The following is a 25,550-nucleotide window of genomic DNA, read 5'->3' on the forward strand; positions in this document are numbered from 1 at the left end:
TCACTCAAATGTCGTTAACTGAACGGTAATATTAAATTATGTCACTCAAATATCGGTAACTGAACGTTGATACTAAATCATGTCACTCAAATATCGGTAACTGAACGATGAAACTAAATCATGTCACTCAAATATCGGTAACTGAACAGTGAGAATTTTTTAACAGCACGGTCATAAATCGATATAACCAAAATAGAACAGACTAATTATTTTACAGACAGTTTCGCCTGAGTTCTAAATTATAATCCTGGTACCTTTGATAACTATTCGTCATTGCTTTACTCAAAATATGAATACCATTAAAAAGGATTGATTGCTTCTGGTTTGATTATCGTTCAGTGGCAAATATTTCATGCATTTCAAAACTAATTACAACAAGCTATTTTCTCAATTATATACAGGAAAATGATTCCCATAACCTTTCTCAGCAAAAGGTGGAGGTGGCAAGAGCTTTTTTTTTTAAATATACATTTTCAATAGCTGCTAGTCCTGCTTATAGATTTATTTTCACTTTTTGTTACGCAATTTCTTTTTGTGTTGTTTTTGGTGCAGAATCTTCATTTCCATTTCGTCTACTATTAATTCTTTCAGTTCTTACGCAACAAGAATATTCATTTATACCCCCCCCCCCCCTTAAATTAAAACGGTCGTCTCCAAGCACATAAAAAATACAATGAGAAAAAGGTCGTCTTCAAGCACATAAAAAATACAATGAGAAAAAGGTATTTTCCCAATAATTAAGAAGAATGTCCCAATGATGGGAGACAAAATATATCTATGTGACTTTAAAAGGACGCGGGTGTATGTGAATAAAATTTTATAACACCTCGAAGAAAATAGAACAAACTGCATCAGTATATTAGATTACGCAATTTTCATATCATTGCTTTAGCGTGATAATTATAGTTCAGGTGGACAACAAACCATTTCTATAATCGAATATATTCTCATCAATAATAAATACTTTCACAGTTTCAGTATTTATTGATAATTACACATGTGATTTGCGTTCCTACTGTAATATTGTGTAGTTTGCGTGTATTGATCTTGTTTTTAATCGATACGGCGAATACACACACACAAAGTAGGCATTACACAGTAATCCGATTAAATTTAGTAACATATCCTGTGCCTAACCTTTTGCTTTGTTGTGTATTTGCTACGTTCATAGAATATCTATACTTTTCTGTATTCTCAGCTAACTCGAAATTGGTGGCTAGAACTGGTTTTAGCTAGATTCCCCTTGCAACTATTCTATTTAAAATTTTAGACCATTACACTTCCATATAGGGGAGAGTTTACATTTAAAAATAGAATAACGTTTAATAAACAAAGAGACAGGTAAAAGTCTTGACTCTTTATATCTACCTGTAATCATATATAAATTTGAAACAATTTTTTAATCAAAATGGCTTTTTTATTATCATTAAAATATATGAATCCAATTATCTATGTTTCCATCCGCATGGGTTAGCCGTTTGTAGCATGCGCAGAACAGTGTAAACAAACTGCTGTTTCAGTGTTGCGGTATATTCTGGAAGAAAGAAGTTAAAAATTCGAATACGATTAAGCACGAACTATTGTATATTCACTTTTGGTAAGTTGATAGTTTATCTAATTAAAATAATAAACATATTTGTATGCATTAACATCTATCACCTGGTTAATACCGGGTATGCTTTAGTTCTACAGCTGTTTATTATTTCCGTCTGCAGAACTGGAACAACAAAGGCTTCTGTTGTTATAAATAAAGTGTAATAAAAAAAAAATCTGGCATATTTCATCATTTTATTCTGATATCCTGTTTTAAATACCGAAATCTGATGTATTTATTTATTTATCATCCTTTTCTCAAGTTCTGGTCAATATTCGCCCCTGTCCTTCGCATGACCCGAACTTGAGAGTTGACCTGCATAATGTACAATAGCTATTTATGAAACTGACAAGTTATTTACTAGTTCATGGGGTTAGATAGTTATAAGAAGTCGTTATTTCCTCATTTCTTCGTGAATATTAATATTCTACTTTGCTTTATGTAGACCTTATACTGACTTATCGGGCTATTTATTAAGATCTTTCCCCTACGTGAGGAAAGACCTTATTGTTTTTCTAATTGGATTTAGCGTTTTTATACTGTTATTTTTAATACATTTCAGTGGCGGATCCAGGAATTTTCATAAGTGGGGGCCCACTGACTGACCTAAGAGGGGGCCCGCTCCAATCACGCTTCAGTGATTCCCTATATAAGCAACCAAATTTTTTCCCAAAAAGGGGGGGGCCCGGGCCCCCTGCCCCCCCCCCCCTAAATCCGCCTCTGCATTTTTGTACTATCAATGACTCTCTCTTGGATAAATTTTCTCCAGAACATAAAATTTTCTACAGTATCGATAAAATTTGTTAGCAAGAAGTGAAAACATGTGACAAAGACGTAACAAGAAGAATAGAAGAATAGTGGTCGTTCCAATAATGGACCTTGAAGGGGATACGCTATACTTTCGAAAAAAACCACCCCAAAAAAAAAAATATTTTTACATTCAAATGATTTGTTAAATGCTCATATAGGTATACATAGACAATAATAGTGCATTGACTTGACATATCAACGATATAAGGATGAGGCTTAGAAACGGGGAAATGCGAGGCTGTGCCGAGCTATTTCCCCGTTTCGGGCCGAATCCTTATATCGTTGATATGTCAAGTCAATGCACTATTATTGTCTTTATACTGCAATCTAAAAAAACATTTTCAATTGTTGTTTAATGCGTTAAGGTTATTTATTTGATTTAAATATTTGGGGAAATCCCCTTTAAAAAGGCCTCATAGCATGCTCACTGAGAAATTTTCAAGATCTTTCAACACAATGAAATGTACATTTACCTGTTGAAACCCACACTCGATGGTGAACGAAATCATTTGAGTATGGACTAAAATATCAACAATAAGCATAACAAATTAATGATTTATAAGTTGCAAACAAAAAATATTAATAAATGAAATATGTTTTTCCAATAATTGCAAAAGAAACAAGGCTGAGTGGTTCCACGCATCGTTGTATGCATTGGAAACAAGAACAGGTTGAAGAGGTCGTATGAATAATTAAATATTATTTCGGCAACTTCTAATTAAATATTAATGAGGAAAAGGGATATCGGGTCAGTGACTGTATATGACATAGAAATATACAGTAAACGCATTTTGACTGCTCAAATAGAACGAGTGCAGTATAAAGCTACATATTTCCTCGTCTTAAATCATGTACATTTTATTCCAGACAGGACCAAAATCATAACATCATAAAAATATTCATCGTTATTACGTTTATTAATTTGCTCTCCGTCCATTTTTTTATTCGTTATAATAATCGAGACAAATTTCTAATGTACGATAACTGTAAATACATTATTATTTAGTTGCAAAATTTAAATTCAAAGCAACTAGAAATAAAAGAGGGTTAGTTAAATTTAAAACAGTTTCTAAATCTTAAATTTATAAAAAAATACATGTATAATAAAACAAAATCATTTACAAGTCGAATTTAGCTTGATCTAAAAAGTGAAATATATTTTTCACATATTTGTTGAAATTTTCTAAAAGAAACATGCAACATTAGTAAATAACATAATACAGTCAGTATGAGGCAAAACTGTATAAAAAATACGTTACACTTATATACTTGATCTAATGGTGAATAAAGACAACAGTAGTATACGACTGGTCAATAGTCATTAATCGATGTAACTGAAACATATATGAGAAGATATTACATTTAATTTGATTACTTCTGGTTAATTTTATCTGTAAATTTTAATTTTACATTAATCCAAAATTTTCTATACTCTACCTCTATGCTATAACCTCAGATATACCAAACAATCTTTTTTCGTGACTATAAAAGACAAGAAATTGTCCTAATTTCTCACCATGTCTATCGTGATTACCGAAACATGTAAAATAATTTTTTTTTAAATATTGGGGAAATTACTTAGTTCTGTTTCTTTTGAATTGAATAAAATAAAATAATAAAAAAAGGAATTACATCATGGATTCGATAAACATTCTTAAAATGGAAATTATGTAAAACATATTTCTGGTTTATATAACAGTCATAAAGTGATAATTATTCATATTTAATTTTTTTGTACTTATTTTAGGAATTATAAGGCAATACTTAATGTATTCAAAAAATTATATTTTGTTTATAACTTTTTCTACAAATTCATTTTCTATATTGTTAAACTTAAAAACCACTTTCTAGCATAATTTCCAGGCTATTTCGAATATCGAATAACAAAAAATTAAAAATTAATAATTAAAAAAAAAAAAAAAAAAGGAATTGGTATTATACGTTTCTAAAAACTCTTCATGTGAAATTATTTTTATATTTTCTTACACCAAACAGTGGTTTCAAATATCAGTTTTGTTTTTCATTTTAAGTATATTTTGCAACTTTGAAAAATTTACCAATACCAGGATTGGCTTCTTTAATCAAATAAAGTGATCCATCTGAACTTAAATGTAAAATATTGTCTGCACAAAATTTATATACGTCGTTGTACGTAATTAAGCAGCAGGAATTTTCAAGGTGAGTGAAAAAAATCATCATAGTTGCCAGGATCAAATTCAAACAACCAATACACTTTTACTCAATAGCAAAAATAGAAAAATATGAGAAATATTTAAACCTTATTCGGAGTCCTTACCAAGAATGTCTCTTCTTGCTCATATTTCTTTTTCAAAAATAAGGATAACATTTGTTCTAAATCTACCACAGAACCCCTTTCAGAGGGTTAGTAAAGAAACATGTACTGCCGATAAATTAATCTGAGTTATGACATGTATGAAACATACTTTGATCAGTTTCTTTGTTGTTGGGTTTGATAAAAAGCCCAAGTTTACGTCAATCAATCCTGTTAAATGTCATGACTACATTCACGACAGGTAACATTTACGTGATCTGATTATGTAATGATTTTCTGGACTCCTTTCTGTACCTCAAATATTATTATCCATTACGTGTACATGGAATGGATTGTGATTTTATACAAATTTCACTGCCCACTGCATATATAGGGAACAACCTTATACAAACTTCACTACCTACTACATATGCAGGGAATTATTTTTATAAAATCTTTAAAAAGAAACATCTTTTTATTTGAAAATAATGAGATGTAACAACTTAGTTAAATGTATGTCTTTATGAAAAATATGTTAGAAACAACTACAATTTTGATATATTATTTCATTAGATTTACTTGAGCAATAGATGCTTTTAATATTGTAAAAAGGTGCGAAATTGGCTAGATATTTTTTTGGAATTTTGGGTCCTCAATGCTCTTCAACTTTGTATTTATTTGGCTTTTTTAACTATTTTGATCTGAGCGTCACTGATGAGTCTTATGTAGACGAAACGCGCGTCTGGCGTATAAAATTATAATCCTTGTACTTTTGATTACTATAAATGTATAACATAAGAAAAAGCGAAATGATTGTAAAGTATGCAGAAAAGGTTAAGAAGCGAAGATATACAATGTTTAGTTGATGAATCCTCAATTATCTTACGAAAGGGATATTCAGACTCGTAAATTTAGAACAATTACACTGACAATTCTTTGCAAAATAACTAAATACGACTAAAAGACAAATAAATGACGCCAGAAGCGCGATTCAGTACAGTACACACACACAACATCAAAAACGTAGGAATCAGCAACTCAAACCACTCCATAAGTGGAGGGGGACCTCTCAAGTGCTCCGGAGAGCAAGCAGGTCCTGCTTCTCATGTGTAACCCGCCGTGTTGCCAATGTAATTTAAAACGCGGTGATCAATTTAAATCAAAAGGTTCATCAAGGGAATGACGTTACATCAACTAGAACATATCCGTCGTAATCTAGATCTGTGAAACAGATATTCCTTCACGGTAAATCAACTTGTAATGCTGCCGTTAATAAAGACAACATTAATTTACCGCTGTTCAAAGAGCATTATTTGATTGAGAGAAAATAAATCTGGGTTACAAACTGAACCCAAAGGAAACATCAGCTGTAAGAGGAAAACAAAGGAACAACAGGCACATGGAAGTGCAACAAAAAAAAAAAACTCAACTACTAGTACACAGAAACAACCTATTTGAGAACAACTGTAATATTCCTGACTTGGTACGGAGCATTTTAAGAAAAAAATAGTTGGTTGAACCTGGTTTTATAACTAGCCAAAACTCCCGCTTATATGGCAATGTTAAAAAACATCGCTAAAATGAAAACACTACATGACAAAAATAAAACCCTATACACGAAAGACCACTCATCACTGAGAAAAGCACAAACAAATAATATAATAGTCGACACAATATTAAAACCGCAGAACGAACAACGGACATCGTCCATCAACGAAAGACAGCACATTTTCAAATGAATGATTTAAAGTACATCATTCGAAACTCTTGGATCAATAGCCTCTACCAACGAGGTATGAATGGAAATGCAAACTTTGGAATATCGTATCTTTTGAGACATATATACCCACAGATGCAGGTGCTGCAGTGCTGGAATGTTTCTTCATAGAAATTATAAGTTAACAAAGAAGCTAAAATTATGAGTTAATTGTAAAGTTTCCAACTAACCATTTTCAATTTATAAACGATTGTCAATATTTTAGGTTCTGTCGTATCCTGTATTTCAAATTCGATGGGAAAGCATCCACTTTATTTGAACTTGATGAATAAATGTCTCTTTTGCAATCATATCACATCACCTTAATTTTTTATATAGATGCGTTCAATATAATCACCATTTTTTTTTTATTAATTAGAGAGATACCCCGGTATATCCTCTCTTTAGCGGATCGGGAAGTTAAAGGATAATGCTAGCGTCTCATCATGAGAAGTTCGATTAATTAGTCAGCCTGATATGAATAAAGCAAAAATACTGTTTTCTTCGAGCGTCACTGATTTGTTGTCGAAACGCGAGTCTGGCGAACAGAATTTAAAGCCTGGTATCTATGATGAGTTTATTATGTTCACTTGTAGTTTGAATGCAAGAAACTGCGCTTGAAAATTTCTTATTTAATTATTGAAGGACGAGACTAATCACAATTGCACGATTTGACTTGCTTCACAGTACGTAATCATTAATTGCAGTAAAAATAGCAGAAAAAAAATTAAAACATAATTGACTAAGGCTGACAATCCGCATTGGGCTAATTTTACTCCACACATTATACTACTGCTACTATATAAAAATGCATTGATTTTGGGGTTTCTTATGTGTAAATGCCTCGACAATCTCTAAATTTATTTTTTACTTCTAAAAGTCGTGATGTTTTTGTCGATTAAATCGTGTAAATTTTGCTGTTTTGTGTCGACGTGTGCCGAACCTTGAGACTCTTCAATTACTAAAATACAAAGTAAAAATGGAACCAAGTCTACGTATAGACTTGGTCGCTTGCAGTAATTTCTCTTTTCTGGCAACCAATATTCAATAACACGATAATCCAAGACATAATTTAACACCACTGTTTAAATGGTGCATACAACAAAATGCGCAATACATTTAATAAACTGAAATCAAACTAAATCATTATAATCCGGCATATGTGTTTGCCGTTTTACCTAGTATGTCTGTTTGTTTTGTTCACGCATTGATGTCGATATATTTGGAATTTATACGACTGCCATAAAAGTGGAAGGGTTAGCTTGCTTTAAACCATTTGCTACAAAAATTAGGAATATGATAGTTATTTTTCCATTCGTTTGATGTGTTTGAGCTTTTGGTTTAAATTTTCGAGTATTCTCGTTATTTTATTTTTCAAATTGACAATAAACGACGATCTGAATGTCGTAGTTTCTATGAGCACCTTCGATGAACACAAACAACATTTCCTGATATAGTATAACGAAACAATATTTTCAACTGTCAAAGTGTTTAACGTGCATATATTACCTAATTATTTTAATATGCAAAAAACAAGAACCCTTTATTCGTCTTCTATTATAATTAGTTTTGAACATATAAAAAGTAAATCTACAGCCAGTGAAAAAACACACATTCTAAACGGAAAAAAATATAGTTACTCCCACTGTAAGATAACTCTAATTATGCCATACTCGTTTAATTTAAATATAAATGCAAAATTTTCCCTCATCAAACAGTTGTGAAAAATGATACTCTTAACTTTCCGAGAAAAAAAATATTGCCTACGTTCTTCTTAAATTTAACATTGTAAAGTAAAATGAAATTCATCTTCATTTTGAGAGATTACTTTACGGTGTCTACCCTTTTAATTACTATTACATATAATTAAAAACATTACGTATCAGTAACCCCCAAATACCACCTGAACCATATTTTAAACAAATAAATCATTTCAGTGGTTTATATTTCTTATACTTATAATAAGTTGTCTATTCCTTACATTTCTGTTGTCTCTCATCTTAAACCACTGGAAACGTTTTAAAAGTTCTGGTATTACTGTACCGTTTATCATTTGAGGACACCTATGTTGAACACTTAAAATCACAATTATGGAATGAATAAGCACAACCGATACTAAATATCTCATTGAAGTTGAATGTCCCTTTGGTATCTGTCGCCTCTCTATTCAAATCCCTATCAATAATATAATGTCAACTGTTCGATGTCTGTTAGTTTTAAAAAATGTAGCAGCTATCGGCAATGTAGATTCATTTTAACAACATAGAACAGAGAGGAATGAAAACAATTTCATTGTTTGGTTATTATTTCTAAATCACAACATGATCTGAAAGAGATATGGCAATGCTACTATACATAACAACAGGGCAAATACTCGACTTGTGTCAATGTTAGGAATCAAGGTGCAAGCAGAGGGAAAAAAGTCTAAAGACTTTTGTAAATTGGATTCATCTTTTGTAGACGTTATGTCTTATAAGAGTTACAAGGTTAAAAGTTTAAATTTTCAAATCAATATATAGGATTTAAAGATAAGTGAGTCTGTATCCTTGGTCATTTAAATGATGATACATATCGATTTTCGAGGTTATTTGTGTAAATACCAAGTGTTGTCCAAAATCAAGGTTAACTTATTGTTGACATGCCAAAAGAATAGTCGCTCATCCGTATCAACAGTATAGAATTAGAATAAGAAGAATATAAAGTTCCAATTTGAGGACATTTAAGGGCAGCATTACATTTACATACATAAGCATAACAATTTTATTTCGTATCAAATTTTCACAATGAAATGATGTATTAAATAGATATCAGTTCATAAAATAAATATAATCATAGATATATTTCTTTATCTCATATCAATCACGTATATTTATTTTCTTCAAATTACACCAGTTATAATAATTAAACATCCCGATATTTATTCACATTTCGTCTAACATTACAAAATTTGATAATATACATTATTCCCTTATTATTTAAGGACGGACACATTTTCTTTAGTACATAACCATATACACTTTGCTTTATTTTAGTGATTTAAAATGATTTGAAAAATATTTTTTCTCTCTTTGTAAAATTCCTATCTGTCATCATGGTATTATGGACAGTGTATGATAAAATGGTGTTCATCTTCAACCAAATTTAAAATACTTTTCTTTACAAAAGTTTCTTTTCCAATGTTTTATGTCTGTGTCATTCTATTTTGTGATCATGGACACTCATTCTCATTTATATATACAAATATAGACAGAAAATGTACATCTAGAGGACTTTTGAACCACAAAAACTAAAGGCTGCATTTAAATGACAGAAATCTTTATCATCTTAAAATCAAGGTTGTTAACTAAAACCTTATAGTATCATTATGTAACATTATCTAAGACGTAAAATGTTCTTCAGACAAATAAATCTGAAAAATGACTTGCATATCATTTTTTTGTTGTTATGTTCCATGTAAAGTCTAATCAATTAATCTTTTTTTAACATGGCATGACTACCTTTCACGACACGAAACATTCTCGTGACTGTACTTCAAACTTCAATATTCGTTACATATATACAAGGAATGATGTTATGCAAATTTCACTATCCACTACAAGTACAGGGAATGATTTATACATCAACTCTTTCTTTTTAAATGAGTAGGGCGAACGATTGTAAGGCTCTATGAAAATATATTAGAATAAACTTTGATTTCAAAAAAATTCACCAAAGGTACTTGAGAATAAACTCATACTAGACATGAGAATTATAAATGTGTATGCCAGACGCGCGAGTCATGAAAGTTGAAAAGGCAAAAAAATAATTACGAAGTAATAGAGTATAGATGACCCAAACTTTTAAACGGGTTTGCAAAAAAAGATAAGCCATTCCTGTGGGTAAAAAATACTTACTAAATTTCAATCTTGGTACCTTTGATAACGATTAGTATTCTGAAAATCTGAATGTTTTATAATCAGTTGATGTATAAATATGACCATATCGACAATAACTCAATTTACACTGGGAATTTGAAAAGTATGCAGTTAAATTCAAATCGATATTGTTTAAATGTTTTGTGTAAGTGCATGTGTTTTATGAATGCGTGGAAATGCTCTCGTAAATACACAATTATATGTCTGAAGGTTGATCACAATCAATGTTGCGAGAATTTGGCTTGCTGCAGAGTACTAAATCATTAATTGCAGTAACAATGAAAACATAATTGACTCAAGCTGACATTTAGCCTTGGACCGATTTTAACCCACCATAAAATGTCCCGTACCAAGTCAGGAATATGGAAGATTTTTCTCAAAAGGTTTGTTTGTATGCATGTTAGCGCTTTTTTTGTTTCAATTCAATCTTCCTTTTGTTTTTTTCTTATTGTGTTTCCCTCGATTTTGGTTTTGGTTTGTAAGCAGGAAAAAATGTTTTTTCTCAATCGATTAATGACTTTTGAACAGCGGTATACTACTCTAATGCAGGATACCGTAAACTAAACTGCCCAATAAAAATATATAAACAATATTTGTTTTCGAACAAACTTATTCTAAGCATAATTGGTGAGGTTTTAATCTATACTTAGCATCCCGATTGATATTCCAACCTTTTCTTATTTAAACCATGAAGAAAAGAAATATTTTTGTTAACAAAATCATAGTGCTTTGTGTGCATAAATGTCATATGGTATCCATAAATGGCCCTTTTTTTAGCAATTAATATTATAATTTTTACTTTAAAATAAATGAAACTGTTAGTAGTTCATATTTTTTGTACTTAAAATTTTTCATATTTTAAACGATACTATTGTCGCTCATCTTGAGTCCTTGTATTTTGTAAAATTTGTTAAAGTTCTGGCATAACTATAGGGGCATTATTTTTTGTAAGCTTAATATTTTGGTGATTCCAAGATAAAGATGAAGTAATAGGCATAGTTCTAAACGTTGAACCTGCGATTCAGAAAAGTTGAGCATTTGAATGACAAAGTGTCAACTAAATGAGGATGACTTTATAGATTAACAAGGTCAAAGATCTAGAAAGCAAACCAAACACCTTGTCAATACTAAATTGGTTCTATAGATAATTGAATCTTCGTAATCTTAACATGTTTACTTATGATAATTTTTGATTTTGATGATTCTAGGTGAAAAAGTAAGTTCAGTCCAAAATTCAGGTAAAAAAATTATTAACATGTCAGTGGAATAGTCATTCTTCCTCGAACTCGTATACTTATTGCCAGCATAGAATTAGTATAGGAGTGGAAGAAGTCGTCTACTGCAGGAAAAATGTATATCTGTGTTCAATTGAGGACATTTATGCTTTCTCAGGGATTACCATCGAAAAAGGTAATAGATACCGTAGTATATATATACTGTGGATTCATTATTATGCGTTGAATACCAATGTTCTTAGATTTCGTTTGAACCACAAAATAAAATGTTAAAGTAATAACAAGTTTTCTATAAGCATGTATGCAGATTTTTACAAAACCATGAAATTGAATATTCACAAATATGTCAGGTTTACTGAATCCACGAAAAATTGGTACACACGAAAATAAATGAATCCACAGTACTTTAAGTCTGAAAAGATTGGAAACAAATCACCACAGAACATACTCGGTTCTTTTATAGAGTTGGGTGAGGCTCACTGATGTCAAGAAATCTTACATTCTTATTGTTGAAAAGATTAGCATGATGCAGATTTCGGTCTTCTTTTTCTTATATTTATATTGTCTTGTACAGATTCATGGAAACATGCCAGACCATACTTTTATTTTAAGATGCTACTTACAATTAGCTGACAAACATGTACAATACTTTTATAACAACTATTCTTGGAACTTCTAAGAAATAAAATAGTCATTGACATGACATATGTGCAGCAGATATCGGAGAGTTGATTCATAAACAGATTAATTCGATATCATATTGGTATAAGGATATATATAAAACCGTGTAAAAACAGATTAATCTAGATTTATTGACCATAAAAAGAAATCAAAACAATTTCCTACAAAATATCATAAAAATTAATTGTGGAGATTTGAGGGTGGAATGATATTAATTTATTCATCGTTAAAACATTCCGATTATTGACATAAGGGGGAAATATACAAACGATAGGCCAACAGAGCATTGACTTTTAATTTGTTATAATGCTTAGTCATGTTAATTTTAAACGGAAAACAGTACAAGCAATGAACTATTGTGTTAATTTATTTTCAGTCTGCAAAATTCAAAGTTCAGTTACGAAGAAAAAAGAATAAAGCGACATTTGAGACATGAATAATGGTAAGAATTTTTACAAATTTTATGAACGTGAACGCCAAAATATTAAAGTAACTAAGATTACATCAATAATTAGTTGGAACAGAGACATATAATACAATATATTTTCATGTATATCGCTGGTTGGATAATATAAGTAATACATCTGATACCGTTTGGTACGCATGACACAACGTCATCAGGTTCAAAAGTGTAGGGACGGACTAAATGTATATAACTTTAACAGCATCAGAACAGTCGGGTGAATGTTATCTCTGCTTTGATAAAGTAAGTTACAAACTTAGTTTTTGATAAAGTTTACATAAAATATGAACATCGAATTTTATATTAGCCCGAACTGTGGAATGATATCGTACCGACAGACGGGCTATTGGATGTATGATACATTCAACTGACGGAGCAGTTGAATTCATACACCAAATAACCAATATATATTTCTAAATATAAAAAGAGAGAGAGAGATTAAGGCAACAGTTGATACCGCTGTCATAAACCGATTAAGTCATACAAAAATCCAGGTCACAAACGAAAACGAGGGAAACACATCAACTATAAGAGGAAAACAAATGAACAACAGATTCACTGAAATGCAACAGTCATAATACGGAATACTTTTTAACAACTGCTAAATACCTGACTAAGTACAAGTATAGGAATTGAATCGAAATTTGGAATGCTTTTCTGCGATTATTCTTAATATCCAGCGGTTATAGAAATCATGCACATTGAATATTCTTGTACTATGATAGATTGGTTGGGAAATTAAATCTTATATCACTTCTGCATATCACCTATTGGGTCCTTTAAAAGGATGTGTAATGTATTCTTTGACATGATTGCAAACAGAGACATTGAATGTACCATCCTTCATCTGACGGTAAGTGTCTTCGTATGTTTAATTAGCGATAAGACAAACGAATGTCAAGTCTGCAAGGATCCTCATTCCATATACACTAATGATTACACAGTGATTCGTTTTAACAGATCAAAGCTGTTACGGCCATTTAAGAACTTAATTCGTTTCTGTTAATGTCTTGTCCAAGTATTTGCAAACACTCTTTAAATATTTTGTAGATAGTGACTATGGTGGAACCTATAATATAGAATCGAAACAAGGTCAATCTGGTATGGATTCACTGCCAACAATTGTCACTAGTGGAACGATGGAAGGAAGTTTAAATATGGACATAAAGAACGATAACATAGCTGACCAGTCCGTAGAACAGATGGAAAGTCTTGAAAACCCTGAGTACACTGATTCTGTTACCAGTAATGAGAGCGGAAAAGCATTTTTAGCACGGGATAAAAACAAAATATGGGAAGATAGTGAGACCGGATCAGAAGACGACAATGCTAACATTCACTTACTCGAAAATCCAGCATATATCGATTCTGTTACCAGTACTGAAAATCCGCTTGCTTCCTTACTAAAAGGTGAACAGGAAAAAGAATATACGTGCATTCAAGATGATGAGACACTGTTTCAAGAGTTTATAGAAGGATCGACTAAGGGGTTCGAAATATCCATTGTCGAGATTGTTCCTAATTTACACGATGAACTAAAAATTGATACGCCCTTGTGGGAAAGTAATGCATACATTGATGAATTTTCCTGTCCAAGTCCAGGTGTCAGAAGGCTAGAAAGAGTTTGTAAAAACGCAATAATTAATCTAAGTCAAGATCTGTCATGTAAAAGTTCAATGAAAGGTTCTACTCTATTACCAGTATTAATTAATCAGGTTCCAGATCCAGTCCCAATGGAAGAGGAGTCTTTCTTTGAAGGAAATGAAATAAAAAATCTCTTAGTGATAAGCGTATCAGTAGCATTAATGAATGCCGCGTTTTCATCTCTCAGAAATCTACAGAGCAGTCTTAATCACGATGGTGGTGTTGGATTATACTCATTAACAGGAAGTATGGCAGCATTTACATTACTCAGTTTATTTACACCCAGTCTGATCCAACAATTTCGACCAAAGCGATGTCTCATCCTGTCCATATTCGCGCATTTATTATACGTTGCTGCCAATGTTACTCCTAACTTTTATATCCTGGTACCAGCTTCAGTTTTACAGGGAGCGGCCAGTGCTTTGATGTGGAATGCTGTTAGCACATACGTGACTTACCTGGCACGATCAACTGCCATTAGAAACGACAAAAGAACCGTCCACGTTGCAGGGAAATATTTTGGTGTATTTTTCTGCTTTTTCCAGTTGTCTGTTGTAGCTGGAAACTTGATCTCATCCATTGTTTTAAATGACCAAAGTGATGCTACGAACAAAACGATCTCAACAAATACTGATCTTAAAAACATTGTATACAAGTCCATTTCCAATTTGAATGATTCTATAAACATGGACATTAAATTTTCAAACCTATCCAAATATGAACAGAATAAACTAAGTATATGCGGGTCAAAATACTGTCATTCATATCCCATCGAACTTGGAGGTCTGACTGAGGCGACAAGATACAATTTGTTGGGTATATATGGAGTAGCCACCGTATTGGCACTCATTCTACCTCTGTTTTTGATGGATAGACTGAAAAACTATCGGACCTCTAAAATAAACATTAAGCATATAGCAAACCAAGCCATAGCAGTCTTGCGTTGCATTGTGGAACCAAGATTCTTGACCTGTTTTATTATGTTCTTCTACAGCAACATGGAACTTGGATTTGTGATGGCTGAGGTTACCAAGGTAATATTGTCTCATTAAATTTTCATGTTATTTGTGATTTCTTTAAAAAAAATATATCAATTTACCGTAAACATTATACATTTTACTAATTTAACAAAAAGGTATAAAGTTATTCTAGAATACAGTCGTATTACTCAACTTTTTAATAAAAATCTTTAAAAATTCAGGAATCAACAAAAGGAATCATTAATTTTAATAATATAGATTGTTCCCAGAGTCTCTAGACTGGGAATGTTTTCATTGTAATGCTTCGGTGTTTGAAATGTGAAATTAAACAACTATGACTTTTAATGATTTATAGTAAAATTTTACAGATTTGTTCAGAGTAGGTCTCATTTGAAAAAAATACTTGATAGTTTTAAACTTAAGGTTAAACATTGAATCCAAATTTTATTGTCATAAAGGGCAAATATATATTAACATCGCTTTTTTATAGATGTTTTTCTCTACCAAAATGTAATAGTCATAAAGGGGACATATGTATTAACATAACTTTTCTCTCTCTCTATTCTACAGGCTTTTGTGACATGTCCCCTCGGAATTCATATGGTTGGTTACACTATGATTTGTTTCGGAGTTTGTGGGAGCATCAGCTCATTTGTAAGTGGAAAACTGGAGAAACATGTTGGCAATGTTAGTCTCATTTCTGCAGGTAATGTCGTATTTTATTTTTAGATAATATTTTATTGGTATCGGATTTTATTATGCATGAATAGATTATTTACATTTAATTTTTATTTATTTAATTGCAGATGCCAGGTAAATTTTACAATCCAGGACGAGAGTAATTAAAAAATTATTAAAACGTTTGAGACTCGGTCACACTAGGGTTTACTTGGTCGGGATTGCTAGTGGATTAACAGTCAACGTTCATCAAATATTAACCGGTTTAAATACTTATATCATGGATTAAATGATTAATCCTACTATATGTAACTATGAGGTATCAGGACATTCATCGTATATAATCCGAAAGACACAACACAACTTGTAGACCATGTAATTTATATACACAGCTGTATTTGGTTGAAGATTAAAATATTCCTTAAAACTCACTGCCAAGAAATTGAAGATGACGGAGTACCTTCACATTCGCATTATCAAAGACAAATTCTACAATACTTGATAGAACAAAGACGCTTTATAACATAATAATAGTATTTGGGTTTATTGCAGGTGACCTCTGGTTTTCATTTCACTAATCTTACTTTTCTTAAATTTTACTAATAAGACTTTGATTACAGATCCTTCGTCCAGTTGCAGATTTACACTCTGTGGCAACCGTTGAGCTCCCAGTATGATCCTGACACCTTGCACTTCTAATTTCAGTTATATGTGTTTAACAAACACATCCAGGCATATTTGTCTGTCCAGAATTTAAGTACCGGACGTCATGGAAATCATGAGAAGGTTACAACATGATGTTCCCGATTGTAAGAATGTACCATACCCGTTTAAGGCTCTTAATGACGAATTATCGGTGAGTTTACAATTTTATTTCTGCATCCGGTTTTTCTTTCGGAGAGCAGCAACTTGATGCTCAATTTTTTATTGGACGTGTCAAGTGTTGTTTTCAATTCTATTCATAGAATTTGTTAATTTTAAATAAGGGTTAGGTCAAGCTGTTATCAAGCTTTCGTGTCATTTCAATATTTCCGTTTACTAGCATATAGTCTGACTTAGTTCTTGTTCCATTACAGCAACCATCATTGATTTGGTTTTGTTGGGTGTGATGTTGGTATGGCAACCGGGCAAAGAACATTTGTATCTTTACTTCCTGTTGCTTGGTGCCTGGGGTGTTGGTGATGGAATATGGATGTCTCAAGTTAACTGTAAGTTTGAAACAGCAAGAGTTTTTGTTACAAATAATAGGGGACTACCTATATCAATATGTATGAGTGTTACATTTTATGCTTGCGCAGTTTAAACCCTATACTTTTATAGTGTCAGGAGAAATAACTGTTAAACTATTATTAATCAAAAATTGTTTACAAAATTTACTTCGCATGCAAAATAAATACTAAATGTTATTTGAATATGAGACCTAATTTGTACTTGATTGTCCCGCTGAGCTTGATTTTTTAACGTGCTAATTACCCCTCCTCTGATTCCGCCGAATCGACTAAATAGAAGCGAAACATCAAATACTTGTTCAATTATTTGGTTTGACAAGTTCTAAATCTTTATAATAATATTACAATACAGAATTATGCATTTCAAAAGTGAAGTAGTCGCATTTAATATGAACACTGATTTAATTCTTTTCAACACTACAATTTGATTGTGAATTGAAAACAGTTTACTGAAATATTATAACAAATATTACAGAATTATTACTCTAATCTCAGGGTCTGCTATGGCACTAATTCAATGCTGGAGTAATAGTAATAAGGCATAATGATTACACCAACTTACTCATTGTGAGCTCAAATTCTGATGTTAAGTTAAGTCGACGTTGAATTAAATTGAAAACAAATTGTTTTCTAACAACTGACATTTATTTTCTTTTTGAAACAGGTGTAATAAGCAGAATTTTTCCTGACAAGCTAGAAGAAGCGTTTGCCTCCTTGAGAGTCGTTAATGGACTCGGAATGACCATGGGATTTGCATATGCCAGCAGTGTGTGCATGACCTATAAAATATACATACTCCTTGCCATCTGCTTGTCAGGGACTGTAGTGTACGTTGTTTCCGAAATTGTGCGCAAGTGCAGATCCGACAAAAAAGAGAAAGAGGACGGCGGTGATTGGTCTATTGATGGAATTTAAACAAGACAGTTTAAGTTATTGTGTAGATATGTAAATATTTGATAAGGATGTATATAGTAAAGGGTAAACTCATTTCAGAAAGTGCTATTTGTGTTCATATTGTTAATTTCATTTTGTTTTGTATATAGAATGTTTTTTTTAAGCATTTAAAAATTCGCTTTGCATATTGCAAATATGATACATATATTTTAAATATTTAAAAGCTCGTTTTGCATATTGCAAATAAGAAATTTGTGTTACATACATTTTACAAATGTATATTTATATAAGTTATACATCAGGGATAATTGTTGTCTCCTTTATTATTTTTCCTTTATACAATAGTCATGGAGATGACTTATTTTATTTAAAAGATCTGAATGTTTTTATGAAAACTTTTGTCCATTTTGTTGATGTTTTTTATCATCATTTATATATATAGTCTACAACTTATGTATCTCAATGTATAACGTCCAAATTAAAATGACAGTGGTTATGACCCTACAATTGAAACATAAATTGATTGGAAACATCCCTGATATCCCATTAAGCATAACAAGTATCTTAGACTCGAAGAAAAGTTATTATAATAAAGAATTATAAACTTTTTGAATCATTTGTTTTTAAATGAAAGTAAAGTGCATACTGAGGAGTTTTATTTTATGTCCCCTTTAAAAATGATTTTTTTTGTGTATTATGATTACTCTACTTTCACTTTATTAATTCGAGTTGGAATCATTAATTTTATTATTAATAAAAAGGAAAGAATCAAAAATATCGAACTCCAAGGAAAATGCAAAACAGAAATGTTAAATTGAATGATGAAATAAAAGAATATTGCTTTCAAAATATACTGAAAGATGGAAAAATGTATTTAAAGACTATTTTTTTGTGGAGTATACTTTTTATATTGATGAATTGTATGTATCTATGAAAGATACGATACCATATATGTACTTAGTTCAATCAGATCATTGTTTATATATGTACAGGGTTATTGATTTGATTGTCTATTTTGTTTGTAAAACATTTGTAGATAAATTCTATACATGTTGTTAAACAAGGTTGTTGACCAATAAATATCAAAGTTAATATTGTTATTGTTGTAAAAATATAAAAATGTGGTGTGAATTTCAATGAGATTATTTTTTACCCGAAACAGATGAACGAGGATGCAAACAACAATTGGCCACCATATGGCCTTCTACAATGAGCAAAAGCCACATCATGTTGTTATCTGTAGTTTGACATGACAGAACAATCAAATGAGAAAAAACAACGGCATTATTTCTGATAAAACAATCAAAGAAAAACAAATATTACAGACCTAAACTAACGACAACCATGAACTACAGATTGGGGACTTAGGTCAGGCATTTAAAGAATGTGGCGGGGTTAATACGATTTTTCTACTCAACCCTCCTATATTCTTGGACAGTTGTGTAACAGATCAGCATAAGAACAAACTTAAATTTAAAAACCCTTGAAAGAGCGTATATGTTAAGGAAAGGCGAAATAGCGCCCCTTAAGTTCGAATGTAACACCTCCTCAAGGAGCAAACATTTAAACAGTCAAACACTCAACTAACCACCAAGTTCCAAGTCTCCAGGTCACAGAACAAGTGGTGGTCATATGTAAAATCTGAACGTATTTGTTTTTTTTTGCTGAATTTGGTATCAATGGCGAGTTCAATATTTCCTATCTTATTTTAGACTTTGCTTAATAATGTATGTTGTGTTGCTAGGATGCATTTTCGTTTATGTATAGCCTACATATCCTTCAACACATATTATCATTTACACGGTACCTCAACAGCAAAAGAATATATGTCCAAAGGACATCATGCCTCACTCGCACGTTTATGTGTCTATGTTCAGTGCACAAAAGATACATAAAATTCATCAATATAAAAAGTATACTCCACAAAAATCGACATACAATTTAAAAGTACCACCTCATAATGAACATGTGTACTAAGTTTCAAGTTGATCAGACTAAAATTTCACGATAAACTACATTAACTAAAAAATGTACTTACACAATTTGTAGCATCACCACTGAATATAGGTACCAAGGAAGCAAAGAAAAAATGACAGCAAAATGTATATATTCTATTCACAGAACTGTAAAAACTTTACCGGACAACTTGTCTGTTTTGTTTACAATCAAGAATTCTCTGTAAATAAAATAGTTATTTCGAAATTCAGTGTTTTTCAAGCTTAATATAATATTACGTTGTTCCATGTAAACGCCAATGAATAGTTGAGGGATTAATGTGTTTAACAAGTTTTAACTCTTAAAAATGCTTCTCTGAACAGGTACTATCCGGTCTGATTCTGCCAGTTCAAAGAGAGAAATCAATTGAGGGTCATAATCAGCCCTAAATAGTAGCTATATATCAAGAATCAGTCGACAAAACGTAGACTATAATAAAACAAAGAAACAGTTGACCTAACCTGACTTGACATTTATGATTTCTACGACAGTAGAGGTACTTTTATACTGTGGATTCTACACAATGATCTGTTTATTCAGTGTGTATAGTAGACATGAACAACATGTCTATTGTCTAGGATTAGGTTCGGTCATGCTTTTTCTTCAAGACTTTATAACGCATATCTATGCTCGAATAGATTAAAGTGTTATGTTATGTACAGGTTTATTCCACCACGCGTTATACTGTGTCGGTTTACAATACAAAGTATTAGATTGACTCAATAGACAAGTATGATCCAAGAGAGAATAACAAAATTACAAAACTCCGAGGAAAATTAAAAATGGAAGTCCCTCATCAAATTGTAAAATCAAAAGCTCAAACTCATCTGACGAATGAATAACAACTGTCTTACTAAAGCGGTCGTTCAAAGGGGAATTTTTTTTTTTATCGCAAGACGTTTTGAAACCTACGTATCATATTCAAAAGCAGTGATTCATCCGGGAACTCAATAATTCAATTAGTCTTGTTCATCAATGGATTTTAGCAACTAAAATTAACATTCCAAAAAACTTATATCTGGATCCACGAATAGCCTGTACAAAGGGAAATAAGTGGTGGTAAAATAAGTCACAAAATATACCTCCGACCAGGGTCAAGGCTTTTATTCATAATTAAATAACTAAGTAAGAAGAATCTTAATTAAACAACACACTATTTATAAATGAAATCATACAGCAGTATTATATAAACTCAGCTTGACTTTAGGTATAAATTTTATTGACAAATTTCCGGAAGTGACTTTTTTTGCATATTAGTATTTGACTAATTTAATTTTTCTCGTAACGCACGTAGCCATACTAATCAGGATTAGCATTTGAAAATCTCGTTTAAGTCTTTAAATTACTGCCTATAAGTTAAGGTCTAGATTTGGGACACGTATGTGAAAAATGAACATTAAAATGTAAACAAATAATGACCCTGAACTTTTCTCGACCTTAGCAAATCTATATTTAACTTTACACCGAAAGACTTAGAAGCAACTAAACAGTAATCCAAAGTCTGACAAATTTTACAGTTTACAAAAATAGTTATAAACTGAGGTGAGGTTACAATATACTCAATAAGAAATAAACCACTTTCTAACTGTACTATTCAGGAAATACGTTAATATTCAAAGTTAATGTAAATCCAGAACTTGCCAGTGTTAACTTTAGTCAACTAAAGCATACATGACCAATACATCACATTAGAGGGATTTTTAACTTTGAAAATGCAAAAATCCACATTTTCTTTACTGCAGTGAATGAAGACCAAAACTACGCGAAATTCTTCATCAGATAACTTTTTAAAAAAATCACGAAAATGATTAAAATTCTTTCTTTATCTTCAATGGTGCACACAACTGAAGAACGAACGATCAGACCAAATTTCCTTAAATTGATTTTCTGTGAAACGAAATAAAATATCATCGAACAAATTCATATTTATTCTTCTTAAAGATATTAAAGTTGGACGACCGCAATAAAGGATATACAATTGGAAGCGCTGTTGCAAAAAGGGTAAAATGAATAAGGAAAGACATTTCGACTTGTAACTATGGAATCCTTAAACCGTAACTTCAAGGATTCCCGAACATGTAAAGAGAATGGCAATCTCTCAAAACCTCATGATTTGGTTGCATATTTATGAATCGAACACTGCAAAACCGACATCCGGCTGAGTCTAAATGTCGGAAAAGTTACACATTTTTAAACATATAATATTTCATATCATTTAGTATCTTACGAATCCTTAGACTCGCACGAGTTTGTCGGCAAAGAATTAAAAGGAGGATAGGGTACACATGTATATCACGAAGTCGACATAAACTATTAAACGTTCATCTTTCTTTTAAAAAAATTATAGGTAAATATTTGTTTTTATTTTTGGTGGTATCAATATTGTTCAAATAATATAGATTTGTCACAGCTGTATAAAGATAACAGTAGTATACCGCTGTTCAATAGTCATTAATCGATTAATTAAAAACAAATCCGGGCCACAAATCAAAAACGAGGGAACACAACCAATTAAACAGGAATGCATTGAAATAACAGATCTAGAAACATTGAACTGCTACAAAAACAAACGCCAACATAGAAACGAACTATTTTAAAATAAATGCCATTTTTCTGACTTGGTACAGGATATTTTAAGACAAACTGAGGTTTTGAACATGGGTTTATGACTAGCTAAACCTTCCGCTGATATGTCAATGTTACAAATACCGCTTTAATGACAACATTATGTGACAGTGATACAGTACAAATAAACGAAAGAATATCATGGACAGAGAAATACATATATGCATAATATAATAAACAACTGACACCTTCAACACACAGTACACCGCAATATAATTATGAATTGTGCGTCAAGCTTATCTTTCTCATATAAACGTCAAGTTAATCGTACGTAATCTAACTTTAATGCATATTTTCGTCACATTTTTTTTCGAGGCATGATTTCATATTAGATTAGCAATTTGACAGTGATAAGGTATTAAGAAATGAATACTTTTCATTAACTTGAAATTTTTATCAAACACTTTACCTGAACCACAGTATTTCATCTATAGCTTGACTGTGATGAGTTGTAACGTGTAAATGATTTACAGATTTATCAGACAACTTTTTCTTGTTTTCCGTGTTTTTTGCATTACAAATAAAGGCAACAGTAGTATACCGCTGTTCAAACTCATAAATCTATGTACAAAAAAAAATCGGGGTAACAAACTAAAACTGAGGGAAACGCATTACATATTAGAGGAGAACAACGACACAACATTAAAATGTAACACACATCGCAACGGACTAAGCATTAAACAAAATCCGATGAGAATAACCAATATAACATCAAAACCAAATACATGAATTTGGGATAGAAAAGTACCGTGACACGACTTATAGTAATGTGAATTCACACTCAAATATAGGAGAAAACAAACGACACAACGGAAACACAACGTAAAAATGTTACACACACAGAAACGAACTATGATATAACAATGACCATTTTTCTGACTTGGTACAGGACATTTTTAAAGAAAAAAATGGTGGATTAAACCTGGTTTTGTGGCATGCCAAACCTCGCACTTTGATGGCATTGTTAAATGTTAACATTAAAATGACAACATAATAATACAGGACTACAATACAAATACATAGGAGAACGTATTAGGCAAAGAAACACATGAGTAATAGATAACAAAAGGCATCAGGTTTAAAATTCAATACGTCAAATACGCGCCTCGTCAGGAAATGTATATTGTGAGAGCGCATGCAAGTTCATGTTACAACTTAAAAAAATATCCCGTCCAACGTGCACCATCAGCCAACTTAACCAATAATCAATATTTTTCAACCTTTTTGAGAATACTTTATAATTTTTGATGGTAAAAAGAAATCTTGTTCCGGGTATGGTGATGAAACACATATAGTTAGTTAAGTAGCATGTATATATTTCTATTTGAGTTTTGTTTGTGTCATTGGATTTTACGGGGAATGTAGTGTTCATAAACAAAGTACAATGCAATTGTACAAAAAACCTATGTTCATTGAGACAAAGTTGACCTTGAAAAGATTTGAGTATTCGGTTTGTATAGTTAAAATGTATCAACGGTACCAGGCTTATAATTTGGTACACCAGACGCGCGTTTCGTCTAGATTAAAATCATCAGTGACAGTAAGATCAGAATAGTTAGAAAGCCAAACAAGTATAAAGTTTCGAATAATTCCTACTTTTATTCCTATATGCTTTTCAACGTTTTATATCTAGGTTTCCCGAAATTGAAGTCTTAAGTGAACCTGATGAAGGTAATTTAAGAACTACGTGACACGTGGACATAAAGCGGTATTAAACGGATTTTGTTTTATCAAAAAGATATCGCCCTCCAAAATGAACCAAGAGTAAAAAAATATAACGTATGGGACTAAGGTTTGTTTACTACGTGTACTTAGGAAACAAAATCACAATTTATCAACATTATCGTCCCGTTTTTTATCCAGTGGACAGGTGCATATAGTCCGTCGTGATCTTCAATTTGTAGTGGACTGAAATATATAAAAGTGACAGTGACATTTGAATTGACCGATGTTCACGTATATTGTCAAGGCAATTTAATTTAAATCCCAGCCGAATTCTGCATTATAAGATTAAATCAACACTTGACCAGGGATTTTTGACAAACGATAATGGAATACCCATTACATGTTGAAAGACTTTGTAGAATTATAGATTTAACAATCTATTTGTTTTTCTAAAATTTGTTAATAAAAATTCAGCGCTCCGAGGAAAATTCAAAACGGAATGTGCCTAATTAAATTGCAAATTAACTATCAGAACAGCAGGCCTTGTTTTTCGAAAAGACTGTGTCGAGAACCGAAGTATATTTTTTTAGCTTACCTGGTCCTAAGGGCCAAGTGAGCTTTTCTCATCACTTGGCGTCCGGCGTCCATCGTCCTGCATCCGTAAACTTTTACAAAAATCTTCTCCTCTAAAACTACTGTGCCAAATTTAACTAAACTTGGCCACAATCATCATTGGGTATCTAATTTTAAAAATGTGTCCGATGACCCGGCCAGCCAACCAAGATGGCCGCCATGGCTAAAAATAGAACATAGGGGTAAAATACAGATTTTGGCCTATAACTCTGAAACCAAAGCATTTAGAGCAAATCTGATAGTAGTTAAATTGTTCATTAAGTCAAGATCTAACTGCCCTGAAATTTTTAGACAAATCAGGCAAGCGGTTGTTGGGTTGCTGCCCCTGAATTGGTTATATTATGAAAATGTTGCAGTATTTTGTTATTATCTTCAATATTATCTTAGATAGAGATAAACTGTAAGCAGCAATTATGTATAGCAAAGTAAGATCTACAAATAAGTCAACTTTACCAAAACGGGCAATTGACCCCTTAAGGATT

The 25,550-nt window shown here is 31.7% G+C and overlaps 1 protein-coding gene across 8 annotated transcripts; it reads left to right on the plus strand.

Annotated features, from left to right (window-relative positions):
* Positions 1 to 1,251: 1,251 nt before the first annotated feature.
* LOC139525505 (protein unc-93 homolog A-like) lies at positions 1,252 to 19,242 on the plus strand. Of its 8 annotated transcripts, none has more exons than XR_011664908.1 (7): positions 1,252 to 1,597; positions 12,639 to 12,704; positions 13,776 to 15,403; positions 15,920 to 16,055; positions 16,648 to 16,883; positions 17,104 to 17,235; positions 17,921 to 19,242. XR_011664908.1 is itself a non-coding variant. In XM_071320890.1 (6 exons), exons 2-6 carry the CDS (start codon positions 12,695 to 12,697, stop codon positions 18,169 to 18,171), a joined length of 2,157 nt encoding a protein of 718 aa, XP_071176991.1. In that variant the 5' UTR covers positions 1,252 to 1,597; positions 12,639 to 12,694; the 3' UTR covers positions 18,172 to 19,242. The 8 variants fall into 8 exon arrangements, 4 of the variants coding, with proteins under 4 accessions (XP_071176991.1, XP_071176995.1, XP_071176992.1 ...); XR_011664909.1 differs by having other exon boundaries at positions 16,733 to 16,883; XR_011664910.1 differs by lacking the exon at positions 1,252 to 1,597 and adding an exon at positions 11,555 to 11,756 and having other exon boundaries at positions 16,733 to 16,883.
* Positions 19,243 to 25,550: the final 6,308 nt, after the last annotated feature.

The sequence above is a fragment of the Mytilus edulis genome, chromosome 5 (genome assembly GCF_963676685.1).
Source record: "Mytilus edulis chromosome 5, xbMytEdul2.2, whole genome shotgun sequence".
Lineage (NCBI taxonomy): Eukaryota > Metazoa > Mollusca > Bivalvia > Mytilida > Mytilidae > Mytilus > Mytilus edulis.

Bases quoted from the DNA above. Each gene is read 5' to 3' on its own strand.
- LOC139525505 (XM_071320890.1), top strand. The intron at 15,404-15,919 runs GTAATATTGTCT...TCTATTCTACAG, and splicing joins TGATGGCTGAGGTTACCAAG to GCTTTTGTGACATGTCCCCT. The intron at 17,236-17,920 runs GTAAGTTTGAAA...TTTTTGAAACAG, and splicing joins ATGGATGTCTCAAGTTAACT to GTGTAATAAGCAGAATTTTT.